Genomic DNA, 19,977 nt, shown 5'->3' with positions numbered 1-19,977 from the left:
TCCCAAAAGACTGTATCACTATGTATTTTCTCCAGTGGAGTGTCTGTATGTGTATACATTGGTTTCCCACAGCCCTGCCAGCTTTGCGTTTGACCATGTGTACTCATTAATGCTAATTAATTGGTGTATAACAGATAACTCCTAGATATTATCCTTTCATTTGTTCAACTGCAAATGAGAACGAGTAAAGTCCTCCCCTTAAAACCCACAAAAATTAAATAGCCTCCAGCTCAATAATTTAGAAAAACATTTTTTAACTTCCTCCATTTGCCAGCATTTGGGGTACCTTAGCAGCCCCGAGGCTGCGATGCAGCCGGCCAGGCCCAAACTTTGCCTCCTGACCCGCTGTCATCATAATGGTCCAAGATGCCACCTCCAGCGAATAAAGCCATTTATCTCCTCCCAACAAACTGAAAATATATCAGACAGTCCTTCTTCCCTGTGTGGTTTAGATGAATCCTGGCATTGCTTAACTGCCATATGTTGATTGTTCAGGACTGAGAGACATTCTGGTTTATATACAAAAAGGTTGCAGCAGACATGGCTGATGTTCTGTTCATAGCTTATTAAAACCTCAGGAAAGGGCTTCCCTGGTGGCGCAGTGGTTGGGAGTCCGCCTGCCAATGCAGGGGACATGGGTTCATGCCCCGGTCCGGGAAGATCCCACGTGCCGCAGAGCGGCTGGGCCCGTGAGCCATGGCCGCTGAGCCTGTGCGTCCAGAGCCTGTGCTCCGCGACAGGAGAGGCCACAACAGTGAGAGGCCCGCGTACTGCAAAAAAAAAAAAAAAAAAAAAAAAAAAAAATCTCAGGAAGGCCCCAGCCCCCTCCCAAGGGGAACTCATAAAACATCATCCTTGTGGAGCCACATCCTGGCCTGGCTGGAGACTCGACAGGCCCGGCTCAGAGGGAAGAAGAGAAAGGATGCACCCGCTTCCCCACTAGATGGCACCTCTCAATAAGTAACGGGGAGAGGACCCTTCCTCCACACCCTAAGCCCCAGTCCTCCCGCATTGCAACACACCCCGGTGTCTGCTTCCAAAAACCAGAAAAATAGAAAAGTTCATTCTAGCTAAAAATACACCATCTGCCTGGAAAAATCTCACTCGGCACTGTCGCGTCAACACCGAAGCAGGTTAATAACCGGCCCAGAGCAGAAGGTTTCTTTGTATAATTACTGGGTCCCCCACCAAGGCTTCCTCCTCAGCTGCCTCCTTAGGCTCCCGCTGCTGGCACTCTCCTGCTGCTTCCTGGCCACAAGCCGCCACCGCCCCGCCAGCCCTCTGCTCAGGCCAGGGCCCCCTCACTCTCTGCCAAGCCTGGGCCATGGGGCCCAGGGGCTCTCAGCACCGCCTGGGTAGGTGGCCGCCAGGTGGTCACCCTGGCCTTGTCAACCCCACTCATAATCCAAAGATAAATGACTCGAACCAAGATGTCAGTAATCACCCATTAAATTAATAGAGCTTTAAGACACTCTCATTCTACTTCTTGGTGAGGATGTGATGAGATGTGCACCCCCAAAACCTGTTGCTGGGAGAGCAAATGATTGATACTGCCCCTCTGGAAAGAATTTTGACCGAATAGAACGACAGCCTTAAAAAATATTACATACTTTTTAATCCAGCAATTGAGGAATCTATCTTACAGACTATCTATGATAATCGAAAATATGAACATATTCTGTGTGCATAACATATGCACACAAAAATGTTCACAAAAATGCAGCACTATTAATAGTGAAAACCTAGAAAGGACACTACAGCAGGTATGTATATGTGGTTTAGTGCAGTGGAATATTATAAAGCCATTACACATGTTTACAAGAGATTTCAAAATACATCACAAATGTTATTTAATGTTAATTGGTAAGAGTGTTCAAAAAGGTCTAAACAGTAAAGATGCAAATATGTTAGAAATACACATACATAGCATTAAAAGGTTTGCACAAAATATGCCAAATTTGTGAACAGTGGCTTTCTAGGTGGTGACACTTTTTTTTTTTTTTTTGGCTGTGCTGGGTCTTAGTTGTGCCACACGGGATCTTTCGTTGCAGTGCGTGGGCTCTTCGTTGTGGCAGGCGGGCTTCTCTCTAGTTGTGGCGTGTGGGTTTTCTCTCTTTCCAGTTGTGGCGTGCAGACTCCAGGGCGCGTGGGCTCTCTAGTTGAGATGCGCGGGCTCAGTAGTTGTGGCACACGGGTTCAGTTGCCTGGAGGCATGTGGGATCTTAGTTCCCCGACCAGGGATCAAACCCTCATCTCCTGCATTGGAAGGCGGATTCTTTACCACTGGACCACCAGGGAAGTCCCATGGGTGGTGATACTTTTAATGGTTCTTATTTCATTATACTTTTCTGGATTTTTCTGTTTTCAGCAATGAACACTGACAAATAAAAGAAAAGAATACTATTCATTCAATGACTATCTAAAAACAGAGTTAAAGGAATGTACAAGAAATTGGTATAGTGGCTGTATCTAGAAAGGGGGCTGGAGCAGGGGTCAGTATAGGAGGACGCCTTCCTTTTCCATTTGTATCTTCTGATGTCTTCTAAGTTTTGTACCAGGCTTGTATTACCTATTCAAAAATAAATAAATGAAAAAATTTCAAAGAAGATGCAGAAATACTAAAGCCACAGTTGCTGGGAGTAGAGTGTGAGGGGAAAGCAAGGAAAGTGCTTTCAGCTCCTGAGGGAGATGAGACTCAAGGCCTGGACTCCTCTTGGGCCCAAAGTCTACCGCAAGTCACCCAGGACCTGGCTAGGCCAGTGACTTTATTCTGTAAGGCCTGCTTCATCTGACCCCAAATTGGTCAGGAGTCAGGCCATCTCCTCCCGAGAGTGGTTTTCCCAAGGGTAAAGGTAGGCAGGCCAGGGAAGGGAATCCAGGGGACACTGGTGCAGGACCTCCGAGCTGGGACCACCTGTGTCCCCTGGGCCTGGCAGAGTAGGACCCAACACACGAGTTGAATTGGTGGGGCCCCCCATAACTACCCAGTCACCTTCTATGAGTCAGGATAATCATCTAAAAGGACCCCACCCTGCCCCCCATCAACCCAAACAGTGCAAATGTCCAAAGTGGCTTCATCAACCCCAGGAGTGTGGCCTGTAAAGGGCACCTGATGTGTGCTAGATAAGGCCGGATAAAGAGCAGCTTTTCTGGGCTTCCCTGGTGGCCCAGTGGTTAAGAAGCCACCTGCCAGTGAAGAGGACATGGGTTTGATCCCTGGTCCGGGAAGATCCCACATGCCGTGCAGCAGCTAAGCCCGTGCACCACAGCTACCGAGCCTGCGCTCTAGAGCCCGCGAGCCACAACTACTGAAGCCAGCGAGCCACAACTACTGAAGCCCGCGTGCTTAGAGCCTGTGCTCCGCAATAAGAGAAGCCACCACAGTGAGAAGCCCGCGCGCAGCAACGAAGACCCAACACAGCCAAAAATAAATAAATAAATTTATTTTAAAAAAAAAGAGGAACTTTTCTGAGATAAAAGCTTGATCCTTCCTTAATCACCCTGGGTTCTAATTTGCCCTGAAGTTTTCTTTACACACACAGAGGTGCGGGATACTGACTCTGCTCAGCAGGGAGGACAGTGCAGCTTCCTGCCAGGCCCCTGGGACCCAAGGGACATCCTGTGGCTGCCAGGGAGGCTCGGGGCAGTGTGTGCTCACAGGCAGCACAGGGCACCACAGCAGCCTGGAAAGTCAGGTCGCAGGCCCTGGAATCCGGAGCTTTCATTCCTTCTTTAAAGTCACAAATCTGACACCTTCCCTTCCCTTGTGCTCCATGTGTACAACTTCAAATGTCAGAGACACTTTACACAAATAGGTGGAGAAAAGGACTGTTCAGAAAACATTTATTGTAGTTTGATGACACTTGTCAAACTGTGGTTCTGAAAGCAAAGCAAAAATAATATTAGGGGAAACTTAGGGTGGACTCATTTCTTAGAGAAAGTTTATGATTCTACCACTTCAGAAAGAGCAATAATTTACTGAAAATATTTAATTTAAAAAACAGAACTCAGGAACTACTATGACTTTTCAGATGGGGAAAGCAAGCCCCTGGGAGGGTGAGAGCCCAGTCGGGCAGCTACTGGGGGAGGGGCTGGGTGCCACTGACGTTTGTGGCTTCACTCAGCAGGCCGACTGCCCCCTCCCTGAGACCACTCACAAGTCACTGGGTGGGGAAGGGGCATTCAAGAGGTAAACATGATTCCAGCAGGGGACAGCTCCAAGGTCCCAAGGGAGGGCTGGTCCTGCAACGGCTGCCTGGACAGGCGTCATCTTCACACGATGAGATGAGAAGGCTGAACGTGAAGACCTTCTTCCAGCTCCTGTGTGAGAGTAGATTCAGAAAACTGCCGCTACGCGGCAGCAGTCACGGCTTTACTGTTCACCAGCTTCCCAGCTGAAGGGTTGTCAGGGCACACAGGTGCACACAGCCACAAAACACGGCATCTTCTCAAATAATTCCAGAACATGATATGGCACAGCCCCAGCCTCTCCAGCAGGAGATTTCGCTACAGTTTAGGGTAATATTCTGATGATGTGGGGCTTCCTGCAGCTCCCCAGTCACCTTCCATGAGTCGGGGGGAATCATCTAAATGGACCCCGCGTCCCGGAGCAGAGGCCTAGTCGTCGTACTGCACTTCCGCCCGGAGCTCCTTGGTGACGTAGTTGGCCAGCATCGCCAGCAGCTTCTGCTGCAGGGCCTCACTGCCCATGACCAGCATGGTCAGCTGCACGGCGTCCGTCCACTGCAGGTGCCTGACGATGGCAGTGGCTTCGTTAAAGAGCTTCTGCTGCTCGGCAGGTGGCAGCTCCATTATGATCTGAGGAACTGGCTTAAACTGTCCACTTGTCATCCATGCGCCTAACAAACCCCCGACGGCCCCCCCTAGAAAACAGGAAGGACTCAATTAGTCGGTCATTTATATTCATAAACGATAGTCACAGGTTCTCGCTGAGTTCACATCTACCGTTGTGACGAGTGGGCACATTCATGAGCGGGTCAGAATGGGCTTGGCTTCATGCCTGCTCCGCCAGGAGGGCAGAGGGCAAAGGTTGACGTGGCCTTTGGTCGATTTGGCTCAGATAATTGACACCCAAACATGCCCTCCCCTAAGCTCTGCGCTCACAGTGCAACACAAAGCATCTCCCCTCCTGAGAGCTGTGCTAACTAAAATCCTCTTCGTGGGCGGAAGGTTTCCATGCTTCTCATAAAAATCTCTCTCATCTCAAAGAACAGGGCTGAGAAGCAAATGCATTTTCAGGGAGAACCATCTCAGTGGTGAGGCTGAGTTTCCTCCACTGGATGGCTAATATGAGTCTCAGCCCTGAACTTTGAAATTTCCAGTGGAACCACGTGGTTATAAAGGACCCTGCAGACAGATGAGGAGGTATTTTCTCTTGAAACAATGTTTTTCATACAACCCCTCCAAAGTTGTATGATGATAAATAACAAATTTAATGTATTCAACTACTTCTCTTTCTGCTACCCCAAAAGGGCACAAACATTATTTTTAAATGTCAATTTCTTATTATCAAAGTTAAAGCACACTATTTTGGAATTTGAAGACCTTGTATCAATGGAAAGTTCTATTTAACCAGGTCAGGTGCAGTCTGCTACAGGAAGATGTCCTAGAGCAGGGGTCTCAAACTCAAGTGCTTACAGGGGTCAGGCAGGTAGCTGAAAGGACTGAAGCAAGCTGAGTGGGACTATGGTGACCTGGAGAGACAGGTCGCTGTCTAAAGGAGACATGGCTACCCTACGCCAGCCACTTGCTGCCACATGGAATACCAAGTATGTATCTTTTAAAAGTCTTATGAGTTTTATTTATTTATTTATTTTTGTGGTACGTGGGCCTCTCACTGCTGTGGCCTCTCCCGTTGCAGAGCACAGGCTCCAGATGCACAGGCTCAGCGGCCATGGCTCACGGGCCCAGCCGCTCCGCGGCATGTGGGGTCTTCCTGGACCGGGGCACGAACCCGTGTCCCCTGCATCGGCAGGCGGACTCCCAACCACTGCGCCACCAGGGAAGCCCTGATTTTTAAATATCGGCAATCAGATATTGAAAAGACGCAGCCCAGCTGGACTTGGTGACTTTCTTTAAAAGAGTAGAGTATGGAAAAGGGAAACAGTAACTTTGCAGTGGAGAAACCTGGCGGACATGACCTTAGCCAGGTGATCAAGGTGAGCATCACAAGGGAGGTCCTGTGGGTGTCATATGTCCCTGAAATGTGTGACAAGAAGGGCACTGCACCTCCACGGTATTCTTTCCAAAGATCCATAACCACAGTCTACTCGTGAGAAAGACATCAGGCAAACCCAAATTGAGAGGAGCTCTCCAAAATACCTGACCAGTACTCCTCAAAAGTATCAAAGCGGTAAAAAACAAGACCAGAGAAACCCTCAGAATGGGAGAAAATATTTGCAAATGAAGCAACCGACATGGGATTAATCTCCAAAATATACAAACCGCTCATGCAGCTGAACATCAAAAAAAGAAACAACCCAATTCAAAAATGGGTGGAAGATCTAAATAGACATTTCTCCAAAGAAGATATACAGATGGCTAAAAAGCACATTAAAAGATGCTCAACATCACTAATCATTAGAGAAATGCAAATCAAAACTACAGTGAGGTACCACCTCACACCAGTCAGAATGGCCATCATCAAGAAATCTACAAACAATAATAGCTGGACAGGGTGTAGAGAAAAGGGAACCCTCATGCACTGTCGGCGGGAACGTAAACTGGTACAGCCACTATGGAGAAGAGTATGAAGGTTCCTTAAAAAACTAAAAACAGAGCTACCATATGATCCAGCAATCCCACTCCTGGGCATATATCCGGAGAAAGCCATAATTCAAAAAGATACATGCACCCCAATGTTCACTGCAGTACTATTTACAATAGCCAGGACATGGAAGCAACCTAAATGTCCATCGACGGAGGAATGGATACAGAAGATGTGGTACATATATACAATGGAATATTACTCAGCCATAAAAAAGAATGAAATAATGCCATTTGCAGCAACATGGATGGACCTAGAGATTGTCATACTGAGTAAAGTAAGTCAAACAAAGACAAATATCATATGATATCACTTATATGTGGAATCTAAAAAAAGGTACAAATGAACTTATCTATGAAACAGAAAGAGTTACAGATGTAGAAAACAAACTTATGGTTACCAGGGGGTAAGGGGGAGGGATAAACTGGAAGACTTGGATTGACATATACACACTACTATATATAAAACAGAAAACTAATAAGGACCTACTGTACAGCACAGGGAACTCTACTCAATACTCTGTAATGGACTATATGGGAAAAGAATCAAAAAAAGTGGGGTAAAAAAAACAAGACTGGGGAGACTGAAGAGACATGACAATTAAGTGCAATGTGCTGTCTTGTGCTGGGTCTGGGACAGAAAAAGATCATGGATGCAGAAACTGATAAAATCCAAATATAGTCTGAAGAATAGTTAATAGTAATGTTAGTGTTGGTTTCTTAGTTTTGACAAGTGTGCCTTGGTAATATAGGAACTGAAACTGGGTGAGAGATATATGGGAATTCTCGGCATTATCTTTGCAACTTCTCTGTAAATCTAATATTATTCCAAAATAAAAAGTTTATCTAAAAGAATGCAGCCCAGGCCACAGAGAACCCATCTGCAAGCTGGACTCAGCCAACAGTAAGTAAATCTTGCACCATCTCAGGAAACCAAGTATGGAGGCACCTGGTAGCACACACCTTCTCTGGGGACCAGCCAGCCTCATGTCCTAGAGGCTGAACACTGCCCTTAGACAGCTTCCCCCCAGTCTGAAAATAGGGAGCATTCTAGGGAGGGAGGGCCAGTCATTTACAAGTTTTACTGAACTTTTCCCCATGACACCAGTGAAACACTTAAGAGCTGATAAGAGTTGCACTCATGTGCACTAAACCTTGGTGAGAACATCAATATTTGATTTAGAGCAGCACTTAATGCAAAAAGTCGCCAGGAAATATCGACCAGAAAATTACCAAGTCTTTGGAGAAGAGAAAATTCCTTTGTTTTCTGGGTAAAATGATGCTCCTGCCCATGACCAGGGGCTGCAAGTAGGGAATCCCTGGGGTTCTCTTTGCAGACATCCTGTTCTCTACCAGCTTTTACTCAATCTGAATAAAATATGTCCTCCCAAAATGGCATTTGGGCACAGCTATGTGATAAATGATCCCAGCTAGCCTTCCCTGAGCCCATTAGATGGGGTGGGACAAAGATACAGGATGTCACTGAGGAAGAAGGCAATGGCCTTGTCTCCTCCCTCACGGGCTACTTCCTGGATGGCAAGAAGCTGAAGTCAAGACTCACTAATTCACAGAGTCTGGAAATGGAAATGCATAGATGGAAGGTCTGGGGCCACCCACAGCCTGATTTTTCTCCCCGGTGTGGGCTCAGCTTAATACAGTGTCCTTGAATGTCAATCCTGCTACCAGAGGGAAGAACAGAGCAGGAAGCCTTACTGGTGAGCTGGGACACAGAAACCAACCTCAGCAGAAAAGTGGTCACCTCTCCAGCCTGTATTCATGTGAAGACTGCAAGCCATACAGAAAGGACTTCCACCAGACTGTGAGCTTTCCCAGGCCCTGTATCCCACCACAGGCTGCCTGGCACAGAGGAGGCATTCAGTAAATATTTACTGAGCCCAATGCAGCAGACCATGCCTTGAGCCGATGCCCCTGTGTTGCAGAGTCCATCTGAGGCACCTCGAGGGAGGCCTTATCTGGCCCCTCCTCAAGTCAGACCTGGACAGCAGCCAGCTCTCTGACACCACCCCTAGCCCATGGTTTGGGCCACAGAGGAATTCTTCCGGTTCCTAATCCAAAGGAAGCAACTTCATTCTAGCAACAATGAATGATGGGAAAATCAGCCAAAGTTTCATTTATTGCCAGAAACGGGTTCCCAAACAGAAGCAGGTGGTAAAAGAAGGGGACAGGGGTGATCACTCCACGAGTTAGCTTATTGCTTTTCCTGCGTTGGACTGCTTGCTTTCAGAATGGGGAAGCGCTCTGGGAACGAGCTTATGTAAAGTGGCTCTACAGCATCAGCCCCCAGTAGGTGCCTGGCAAATCTCAGCTTCCTCTCTGGATGTGTAATGGTGATGGGGGGAGGGAGACTGTCCAAGGGACCCAGGATACCCTGAAATCTTCAGACTCTAGGACACATCCCTGGGGGGAAAGGTGTCCTCCAGGGCTGCATGACAGATGCCATTTGGGAGAGCCCTGCACTTCTGAGACATTCACACAGAAGCTTGTGTTTTTAACAGGATGACTTATGTACCCAAAGATCATTTCACAGAAGCAACCTCAACTCAACAAACTTCTCACACAGGGCAGAGGCTTTTATGAGGTCTCTGAGGTTTCAAAGGTCTTTTTTTCCCCAACAACTGCACTGTCCCTGTGAGGCACTTGCACTTACCAACGGCTAGTCCTGGTGGGCCGCCCACCAAACCACCAACGAAGGCCACGGCCCCTGTGACCAGGGCGCCCCTCCCGGAGTGCCTGACGGCCGCCCTCATTTTCCTCTCCTCAGAGACAGAGCACAGCAGCCTCATGATGTCCTCCACCGCGACGGGCATCGCAGCAGACCTTGAAGGAAGCATTCCAAAGGAGAGTTTTAATGAGTGAAGCATATTTCTACCCAAATGTTACTCTTCCTAAAGTTTTAAGGAAGGTTCCCCATTTTTGGTACAGAACAGTACCTCTGCTGTATGCACGATGACAGCACTCCCCGGTCATGTGCCAAGTCCTTTGCCAAAGAGAAAGCAGGGCAGCTTTCAGTTAATAAGCAGACTGAATCAGCAGGGTGGATGAAAGGTCTTCTCTGCCCTCTGATTAACTTCTGATTTACAACAGGTTAAGGAGCAACACTGGCCACATGTTCCACCAGTTCATCACGAGTGAGGCAAGTCTGAGCTCTCTTGCATCAGGGCCTTTCAGCTGGCTCAGGCAATCCCCGAGCGCAAACCTTGGCCGACTGCACAAAGTCCCAGCCCCTGGTCGTCTCCTGTGTGACAGGGCATCTCTGCCCACGCCAAGCCAGAGAAGGGGAAAGCACAGGACTCTGCAACCACACAGCCTTCACCCACTGGATGACCCTGAGCAGAATGGCAGATTCTTCACCTGTAAGATGGAGATAAACCACCTATAGGCTGGATTCTTGCAAAGTGTAAGTAGAATGGAAGCAAAGTGCCTGGAGCGAGTCTGGAACACTGCAGACTCTCAGACATGATGGCTCTAAATGAACGTTTGGTTCCTAACATACACCACTGGCTTCTATAAGCAACCACTCATAGAGTCAATCCAGTTCTACTCATGAGACATCAAAGGCAAGGACAGGATGATGTAGTAAGGTGAAACAACCAGAGAATAAAAGAAATCAAAGAATTCCAGGGGTTTGCATATGGATGGACAGATGACAGATGGATGGGTGTACTTTGGAACAATGACCTTTAGAAAAATTCTCTGGGGTCAGGAAACTGTCTGCCACACTAGCAGGAAAACGACAGGCAGGGGCAAGGGTGAGGGCAGGGCAGGCTCCGCCCCAAGGTTGGTGGGAATGGAGAGCTTTGGCACTGATGGGCCACCTGGCAGGATAGGAAGTAAAATCAAAGCAGCAATGAGCAGGTGATTCTCCTTCCAGCTTCGGCTAGACCCAAGGCTTGATGGGCACTTTCCTTTCTCACCAACACTCCCCTTTTCATTTAAGGCTGAGACATGCAAACATTCACTAAAGGAACTCGACTGTGGAAGTTTGGAGCAGACTCTATTACTCAATATCTTTTGGATATATGAGGTTTTTTTTTTAAACCCAAGAATAATCCAGAATTAGTCTCTAATGTAAAATTATCCTCCCAATCCCAAGAGAGAATTCTCAGCCCTTAGAACAAATCTGTGGATCTCCTGTATCACCAGTCAGAACGTCTTTGTAGTCCCAGGAGAGGTAAGAGGGATCCTGTGCTCCAGCCCCTGTAAATTTCCCCTCTTTTCCTTTTATATTCTTGACATCAGTGATTCTCCACCAGTGCACAGGAGTCACTGAAGATCTTGTTAAACACGGCCCCTATGGGCAGGGTGAGATTCTGTATTTACAAGCACCCTCAGGTGATCTTCTGCCCTCACTTTGGACAGCAAGAGTCTATGAGAGCATGACTCAAGATGTCTGACGTCTGTTACTCAGTCCTTGAGTTCAGAAATGCAAAGAGGCATCCCCCAGATGTGTCTGTTCACCAGGGGTGTGAGAGGCAGTGGAGGGGCAGTCCTGCAGGGTTGCCCAATGGACTAGAGGAGAATTCAAGTGTGTTTGTCCTTGCTCTGTCTCCCAAGTGTCCTGGGTCTGCTAAAATGCCTGCTAGCTTCCAGGCCCCTCTGCTCACCAGCAGTGACCACGTGTAGACAGAGCACATGCCCCCTCCTCCTCCCTGCAAGAGAGCCCCCTTCCACCCTTCCAGAGGTCAAGAATTTTCCAGGCACAACTGTCAAGATAACATTATAGCATTAATAACAGCGAAGGAACTGCACTCAGAAGTGGGGGGAGAGAGAGTAACCTGATTTACCCAAAAGCCATGGTCCTGTAAAGCTATGCAAACAAAATGTTTAATTTCAAGTACATATTAAGATAACCAAAGGAATTAATTTCATGGTAAAACCTTTCAAAAAGCTAAAAATCCTCCTGTAAAATATCTAGTCACCTTCTAGCTTAGCTCTGGTTTATATCCAGCTTTTTATCTGTCACTTATGCTGAAAAAAGGGAGATGAAGCACAGGTCCCTCGAAGGCCCCTCTGGAGGCTGCAATGAGCCTCCCATTCCCAGAGGCATGAAGACCTTGAGCCTTGCCATGCTTGATCTGCAAGTCTGGCTTCTAGGCCAGTGTACTCTGCCCAGATGCCACTCCTAAAACAGGTTTTCTGCAGAATTATGGATCTGTACTCTTGAAAGAGTTTCTGCACAGCAAGAAAAGGTATGTAAAAGAGGAAGGAAATAGATATATACCCGTTTCACCCTCTACTGTCTATTAAAAAAAACCCACAAAACAAAAACCAAAAAAACAGTTTCCAACCTGCTCTGAATGACTTTAGGTCGAAACCCACAGGGGCTAATGAGACATCACTGTGCAAACGCCACTTCCAACCTCCACTTAGCCCAGTTGGGCCAGCACAAGGCACAAGCCCAGAGCTCTGTAGGACTGGAGAGCTAGCAGGTGTCATGGTGTGTGGGAGGGGAGGCAAGGAAGTGGCCTGATTCCAGCTGGGTTCAATGGTTCCACACCATGGGTAGAGAGGTGGCATTGTGGCTGCCTCCATCCAAGGGAATGCTGGTTTAATTTCCTTGTAAGAATCATTTAGAAGTTAGAGCATCAATAGACTCTTGCTGGGGAAGAAAGGTTTGCAGCCCTATCTCCTGAGCCCTTGCTAAAAAGCTCAGCCTCCCAACTTCTCCAGGGCTGCCAGATTGAGAAAGGAAGCCGGTCCTGCTTCTCCTTCTCCCACTCCAGCTGCCTTTGTCTGTAAGCAGTAGAGAAGCGGGTGAGGAGGGAGGAGACAGGAGCACTCTGATGGGGACAGACCTCAATGGGGCGGGAGTGTGCCTCCCCCCATATCACACCTATTTCAGAATCAGATTTGTCCACGAAACAGGCTCCGGTCACAGGAAGCCCATCTGCCAGCCACAGGGAAGGCAAATGCCAACGTGAAGCCCTGGTTTCGTGTAAGCACCCAGGCTGGTCTGCCGATTACAGCAGGGATCTGGGGGAGAGGGAGATGAGCCCACCCCTGAGACTATAGCCTGGCTTTCTGAGGTGGACCAGATTGTGAGAGATGAGGAGAGGAAGGCTGCAGAGCTAACACAGACCTCCATGCACACAGCTCTTTTTAAAAATTAGAAAAGCAGGGCCACTTAAGAATCAGAGTGATGTTGCCCACCTGCAATCCTCAGTACTTTCTACTTTGCTGGTGAAATTTACAAAGCTCCAGTGTGCCCACTGGCTCCTATAAACCGTGTCTTTCCACCTCTCTATGCCCCAGGGCAAAGATTGGATCCCATCAGTAAACATTGTCAGATTAGCCCACAGACTTTTTAAAAACGAATTAGTTGCCAGAATTTTAAAATCAAGAGATTTCACATACACCTCAGACTTGTGATTTCTCCTGAAAAATCAAAAGCACAAGCCACATTGGGGCCGCCATCTGCAGCAACGCAGGCCAGAGCCGAGCAGGACCCTAGCAGAGCACACGTTACCTACCTACCTGGCCCATGAGCAGGTCGCTTCACACCCTCTCAAAATATTCCTATTTCTTTTGTTTGTTTGTTTTAAAGGCTAAAGAAGCTACCAGTCCCCACAAAGTTAATCTCCCCCAGCCCCTAAATCAGTAACATCCCTTCCTGATCACCTCTAAACTAGCGTCCAGATTCTCTTCCCAGAGGGCAAGGCCAAGGGTGCTCCGCCCTGCGGATATAACACCAGCCACACGCACCGCGGTTCCTGCGGGAAGTCACACGCGCGGGCACACGCACACACAGGAGTTCCTGCAGGAGGTGACACGCACACACAGCCCTCCGTGTACCCCGATTCTCCATATGGAAAATGAATGCACGAAGAGCGTGCGCCCGGCACGGGAGAGCCAGGCCCGCGGCCAGCTGGCACGCCAGCCCCTCCGGGCGCCCCTCCCCCTCCCTGCTCCAGCAGCTCGGAGACCTTTACCTGCGGAGGCGGCGCCGCGAGGTCACAGGCCGCCAGGCGCAGGGACACCAGGCCGCCCCTCCCGGCGCGCAGGCCCCACCCTCCCACCTTCCGGCTCTTCAGCGCTGGGCCTTCCGGGGCGCCACCCACCTGGTCGCGCAGCAGCAGCCGCAGCCGCCGCCGCCGCCGCCGCCGCCGCCGCCGCCGCCGCCGCCGCCGCCGCCGCCGCCGCCGCCGCCGCTGCCGCCGCCGCGCTCTCGGCCCAGGCCCGGCTCCGGGAGCGGCCCTCCCGGATGCGGCACCTGGAGTGGGGTCGCTGGGGCCCCGAGGCCGCGCGCACCCCTGCCCTCCACACCGCCCACATCCGTTTTAGGTCCGGGTTCCCTTGGACCTTGCTCAAGCCCGGGGCTTTCCTGGGAGACCCTTTCTCTCTTTGGCCCTTCGCTCAGGACCTAAGGACCCCTCCCTTCCCCCCATTTCCGGCGCGGGAGAGAGCACGGCAGCCTTGACAAGTAAAGGCGCTGAATTAATATTCGGTGAATAGTCGGGGCAGAGTCAAACACCAGCTGGCCGCAGTGCGGGTACCGGCGGCATCTGGGTCTGGGGCTTTGCAAAGGCCTAGCGCCACCTGTGCTTCTGGGGTTCCAAGGGAAGAGGAGGTGCAGCTTCGGGGCAAAGCTGAGGTTGGGGAGGCTCTTGGGAGGGTGCAAAGGCTGAGGGTGGTGGGTAACAGAAGGGCCAGGGACTACTTTAGGGGGCATATGGAGAAGGCTTCCCCCCATCTCCTCCGAGCCCCCCAGACAAGATCTGGCCTGGAACCATCTCAAATCTGAAAAAGACTTCTGGGGGCTTACCCTGCACTGTCTCACTCAATCCTGACAGCAATCCTGCAACATAGGCATGGTTGCCACTGCCATATTACAGACAGGAGAAGGGAGGCAGCAAGGCGCGGAGAGATTGATCTACCCAAGGCCACCAAGATAGTGAGTATCAAGGTCCAGACTCCATATTGGGTCCACCTGCCTCAAAGCCCCTGCTTGTAACCAGCACTCTGCCTTGCTTTCCTGGGTGCTGTGGGCATCCAGAGGGTGAGCCTCTTTCACACTACCAGAACAATTTTGTTACTTTTCTTTTTTTTTTAATGGGTAAGTACTTTGGGTATGTTTGTTTGTGAACTATAGATATATAGATACATATCTCACTTTACTGAGGTATGACTGACATACAAAAAGCTATACGTATTCAATGTATACAAAACCTGATGAATTTAGGGATGAGTTTATACCCATGAAACCATCACCACCATCAAGGCCATAAATACAGACATCGCCTCTGGACGTTTCGTCCAGCCCCCTTTATTATTATGATGATTTGTGTTTGGGGATGTGGTAAGAATACTTAACATAAGATCTACCCTCTTAGCAAACTTTAGTGTACAGTATGGTATTGTTAGCTATAGATACTATTCTGTATAGTAGATCTCTAGAACTTAATTATCTTAGTTAACTGAAACTTTGTATTCTTTATCATCATTTTGTCACTTCTGTTTCCCCTCTGTCCCCATTGTGAGAAAGGGCCTAAAGCATTAACCAGGGTTCCCCTGGCCACAGTGAAATAACCCCATCCTGAATAGGAGCTTTTGTATGAGTTTGGGTAACTTTCAAGAGTGAAAATTAACCAAAGTTAAGAATAGCCCAACTCCCTGGGGTGTCTCCAGGCATGGGCCTGGGTGAGATTCTCCTGTTCCTCTGCAGGCAGCTCGCTCTGGCGGCACATTAAGGAACTGGGCCTGCTCACTTCCCCAGAGATGGGGAGGAGAGGACAGTGGGGAAGGAAAGATGCTGGAAGGGAAAGAAACTTCAAGTTGGGGACCCTCTAGAGAAGGTTAACTATAAGAAGCCATGCAAACGTACAACCCATCAGCAACTTGGGAACTTCATTCTGATATGAATAAAGTCATAAAATGCACACACCAAAGCCCATAAATATAACACATGGTACCACATTCTCATAATGGCAGCTGGACCTCCTGCGAAGTGGAGGAGGTCCCATGAATGAGGTGCACAGTGGGGTCTCCATCCTGGTGTGGTGACTGTGTACTGACCCAGCATCCAGCTAGTGCCTTCATAATGCTTATAGTCTTAAGGTCTGGCTGGATGACCTTGGGAAACTTCTCTGTGCCTCAGTTTCCTCATTTGGGAAATGACAGTAATAATAGTACCTGTCTCATAGGATTGTTCTGAAGATTAAAGGAGGTAATGTGTAGGAATCTAGATCATTCTTGTTTACATCATAGGTTATGAAAATGAACCTCCAAATTCCCAAATGTGAGCCTCATACGCCCAGAGTGGCAGGAAATTCAATTCCACCCCAGCCTTCATAATGCACCCTCTTCCTGGTAGACCCAACAATCTCCCAGGGTGCTAGGTTTTGTTCAGAGAGCCAGATGGAGCCAGAACTCAGGTGGGGTCCCCTGAGGCCAGCGCCCTCATTCTCCCCTTTTCCAGAAGATGAGTGAGGCAGCTCCCAACTTACACAGCTCTTTCAGGATAACCCTGCCCAGACCCAGGGCTGGATGATCCAAGCACAGGACACACACATAAACCCCTGCAATCTCTTAATAAGAGCATACGAGTAAACCAGATGTCATTTTCAAAACTAAAATGTGTTCTTTTTATTTGAAATGACCTCTAAGGAAGCACCATAGTCTGTCTGGTGCTTAAGGATTCCTGGGGATCTTGATCTAGCCTCGCAGACAGTCATTTGTCCCAAGGCACTCACAGAGCCAAGGTTTTGGGTCAGGAGAGGTTTCAGCCCCACATGCTGGGTCCAGGACATGTGGGGCTGAAAGGACTTCTGAGTCCTTAGCCCTGGAGGCAAAGGAGGTCTCCTCACCTCCCAGTCCTTCCCCCAGGATGCATTCCATTCCTTTCATCTGTGAAGTGTTCAACACACTTTTTGGCACATACCAGGTGTATTAGTTTGCTGGGGCCCCATAACAAAGTACCCCAAACTGGGTGGCTCAAAAGGGAAACTTATTGTCTAACAATAATATACATCTTTGTTTACTAAATAATTAGCTCTGTTACTTAAACCATAAAAATCACGATTCTCAGATCATTATATCAGAGGAACAAGAATGTTTCTGAATTCTTATAATCTGAATTTTGATTGAGGATCATTGAAGATCCACAATTAATCCATTGTTAATTAATAAAAGTGAATGGTTTTTAATGTGTTAAAAAAATAAAAAAGAAGTCCAAGGAGTTGGCAGGGCATGCTCCCTCCGAAACATGTAGGGGAGGATCCTTCCTTGACTGTTCTAGCCTCTGGTTGTGGCCACCAATCCTTGGTGTTCCATGGCTTGCAGCTGCATCTCTGCCTTTTCTGTCACATGATGTTCTCCCTGTGTGTCTGTGTGAGTGTCCAAATTTCCCTCTTATTATATGACAGCAGTCATAGTGGAGTAAGGGCCCACCCTACTGACCTCATCTTAACTTGACTACATCTGCAAAGACCCTATTTCCAGATAAGGGCGTACTCATAAGTACCAGGGGTTAGGACTTGAACATATGTTTGGGGGTGACACAATTCAATCCATAACACCAGTTATTCAGCAAATGCCAGCTATGATGATTATTATCCAAGCATGCACAGCATGCACATGGTACCTGCAAGCATGCTAAAAATACCACTCTCAGCCATGCCTTGTGTCGAGCCTGTTGTATACAGGGGACCATCCAGCCACCTGCCTTTAGTCTTGGGAGAGCTTAATTCCGAAAGGGTTGTTGAGGGACAAGGTGGCTTTGGGACTGGTAATGAGCTCCTCCTGGGCTTCATCATTGTTCTTCTAAATAAGTAATTCATCTTCTTCCTTGCTGTTTACACCCTTCACATATTTGTAGATGGTTATCCTGTCCCTTTAGTCATTACTTAGCACCACTCGACATATTTGCCATGGTGTTGAGTGTGTGCTCTCCTCATTGTCATGATTAGTATTATTATTTCCTCCTGGCCCACTCCCTGGGTCCCTCAGCCACCATCATCACTGTGTGAATCTCCTTCAGGTCCCCAGACTTTCAAGTAACAAGTTCCTTGGCATGGAACATTAGAAGTCAGTAGTGGTGACAAGGGATGCTTGCAGGCCCTCTGGCCCCCTACTCCTCTGTCATTTTTGTCAGTTTCCCCAAAGCCATATCAAATAAATAGACAAGCTAAGTAAAAACAATGTGCTTACGGTGCAAATACTGTTTCCAGACAAATCTCCCTGTCCCTGCTTTCATCCGGATAATCTCAATTTCTTCAACTCTAAAATAAGGATAAGAATTCCCGCTCTCAGCAACCTGGGATTACTGTGAGGTCTACATGAGTAAGAGAGTGGAAAAGTGCTTTGTAAACCACAAAGCAGGGGGAGTGGCGGTACCAGCAATGCCTTCAACATACGATTAGATTTCTGCAGAAAGTTCCAGGGGTCAGCTGTTCTAAAAAGCTAGAAATTCTAAGTTAGAATTTACAAAATGAACTTGATAGAACTGAGATTCACCCTAAAATCTGTTTGTTGAAAGAATATAGAGATGCCCTACTTCAAAATCTACTATTAGATTTTAGTATTCCAAAAAAAGTGTGGAACTCAGAGCTGGATGGGCCCTTGGAGACATGTTACAGATGGCCCTGAGGAGGCTTTGGAAGGTTATGCTGCTATAAAAGATTTTTTTTTTTTTAATCCACCTTGTCTTCCATTTCAGATCTCACTGAAGAGTTCTTCTGTACCCAGAAGACTTATTTTCAGTCTGAGAAGAATGATTTTCAATGGTTCTGTTGAACATGCAATTCTCATGCAAGTATTTCTATAATTACCCTGTTTCAGTTATAATACAGTTTCTGGAACAATAGGACTTTTATTGTATTGCCATATCTGTTATAATAGATGTTTTATTACAGAAAATTATGGTAGAGTCACTATTATGATTCTGAAGTTTTTATTTCAAATTGTTCATAGGATGGAAATTCTTTCTCCCAAGTAGTTTTTACTTTAATGGTGCTTTGAGTTTTTTGGGTTTTTTAAACTATTTTTGGGATTTTGTTCAATGGCAGAAAGTGTTCTTTTGCTCCAGTACATACTGTGGATGAAAAGTTACCCCTGGTGTTTGTTTGTTTGTTCTTAGCGTGTGGTGCACAGAAATTTTTTTTTTAAATGCCATCTAGATTGTTCTATATATAACTGCATACATTAGCCTGCTCAGGCTGCCGTAGCAAATACCACAGACTGAGTGGCTCAAACAACAGAAATTTATTTCTCACAGTCTGGAGGCTAGAAGTCCAAGAGCAAGGTTCTGGCAAAGATAGGTTTCATTCTGAGGCCTCTTTTCTTGGCTTGCAGGCGGCTGCCATCTTGCTGTGTGCTCATATGACCTCTTCTATGTACATGCAGGGAGAGAGAACAAGCTCTCTACTATCTCCTCTTATGAGGACACTAATCCTATCAGATCAGGGCCCCACCCTTATGACCTCATTTAACCTTAATTACCTCCTTACGGGCCCCATCTCCAAACACAGTCACATTGGAGGTTAGGACTTCAACACATGAATCTGGGGACACCCAGTTCAGTCCACAGCACTGCATAACTTTTATTATTATTGCAGAAGAAATTCCCAGAGCCCTTGTATTAAATAAAGTTAATAAACTATATTTGAGAATGAATAAATAATATTAGAGTGACAACAGAGAAGTTGAGACTTCAAGCACAAAGTTGGTAATAGCCTATTTCAGGTGATGGCCCCATTGGGGGAGAAGAATGGGGGCTGGAGTTTTTCTTGATAAATTTACTGGCCTCAGACCCCCAGCTGGGGCCTGGAAGCATGTTTGTTGGCTCCAACGTGATGGTTTTGGCCCATAGGAAGATCCCACCTCAGGGGAAAAGGTGATTCTGAAATCTCAGACGTCAGGTCAAGCTCTAGACCCAGTGGACCTGTCCACATTGTAGGATTTAAGAACTATGAAAAGTCCCAAAATATCTGTGCACAGGTCCAGCACCATCAGGACGTGCCTCTGAGTTTAGCCATCATTTCCACGTGCCCCTGGTAGAGCACACTCCCCGGCTTAGAGTCCAGAACTATTGATGGAGGGACAAGTCCTGGGCCCTGGGGAAAACAGAGGATCTCCAGTCATGGCCTTTAACTAGAAAGACCTTAATTCATCCATGCTCCTGGGTTTCTAGATGATTCTTTAGGCTCCCCAAGAAAGAGAGAGGAAGGGATTTCC

The 19,977-nt window shown here is 47.7% G+C and overlaps 2 protein-coding genes across 5 annotated transcripts in view; one reads left to right on the top strand and one right to left on the bottom strand.

Moving 5' to 3' along the window:
• LOC149744624 (uncharacterized) overlaps nucleotides 1-19,404 on the top strand; it is a 29,532-nt gene extending 10,128 nt beyond the window's left edge. For 2 of the 3 annotated variants that reach the window (XR_016390953.1, XM_089902975.1), the window contains 3 exons: nucleotides 9,892-14,088; nucleotides 14,598-14,698; nucleotides 18,461-19,404. Coding sequence is in view for 2 of the 3 variants with exons in the window: in XM_089902975.1 (XP_089759101.1) it covers nucleotides 13,620-14,088; nucleotides 14,598-14,698; nucleotides 18,461-18,568 (678 nt within the window). In the remaining variant the exon portion in view is untranslated. The other variant, XM_089902976.1, reaches the window with a different exon arrangement.
• Nucleotides 3,827-13,831, bottom strand: C20H19orf12 (chromosome 20 C19orf12 homolog). Of its 2 annotated transcripts, none has more exons than XM_022585890.3 (3): nucleotides 13,737-13,831; nucleotides 9,455-9,624; nucleotides 3,827-4,883 (listed from the first exon to the last, which is right to left on the bottom strand). In XM_022585890.3, the coding sequence occupies exons 2-3, from the start codon at nucleotides 9,612-9,614 to the stop codon at nucleotides 4,618-4,620; spliced, it is 426 nt and encodes a 141-aa protein (XP_022441598.1). In that variant the 5' UTR covers nucleotides 9,615-9,624; nucleotides 13,737-13,831; the 3' UTR covers nucleotides 3,827-4,617. The 2 variants fall into 2 exon arrangements, with proteins under 2 accessions (XP_022441598.1, XP_022441596.1); XM_022585888.3 differs by lacking the exon at nucleotides 13,737-13,831 and adding an exon at nucleotides 9,738-13,638.
• Nucleotides 19,405-19,977: the final 573 nt, after the last annotated feature.

This window comes from Delphinapterus leucas, chromosome 20, assembly GCF_059928025.1.
Source record: "Delphinapterus leucas isolate spDelLeu-1000000601 "Yukka" chromosome 20, BTC_Dleu_Yukka2, whole genome shotgun sequence".
Lineage (NCBI taxonomy): Eukaryota > Metazoa > Chordata > Mammalia > Artiodactyla > Monodontidae > Delphinapterus > Delphinapterus leucas.
This window is presented reverse-complemented; position numbering and strand designations above follow the sequence as displayed.

Excerpts from the sequence above, each read along its gene's own strand:
- C20H19orf12 (XM_022585890.3), bottom strand. The coding sequence starts at position 9,614 with ATGCCCGTCGCGGTGGAGGACATCATGAGGCTGCTGTGCTCTGTCTCT. Across the intron at positions 4,884-9,454 it reads CCCACCAGGACTAGCCGTTG|GGGGGGCCGTCGGGGGTTTG; the intron begins GTAAGTGCAAGT and ends CCTGTTTTCTAG.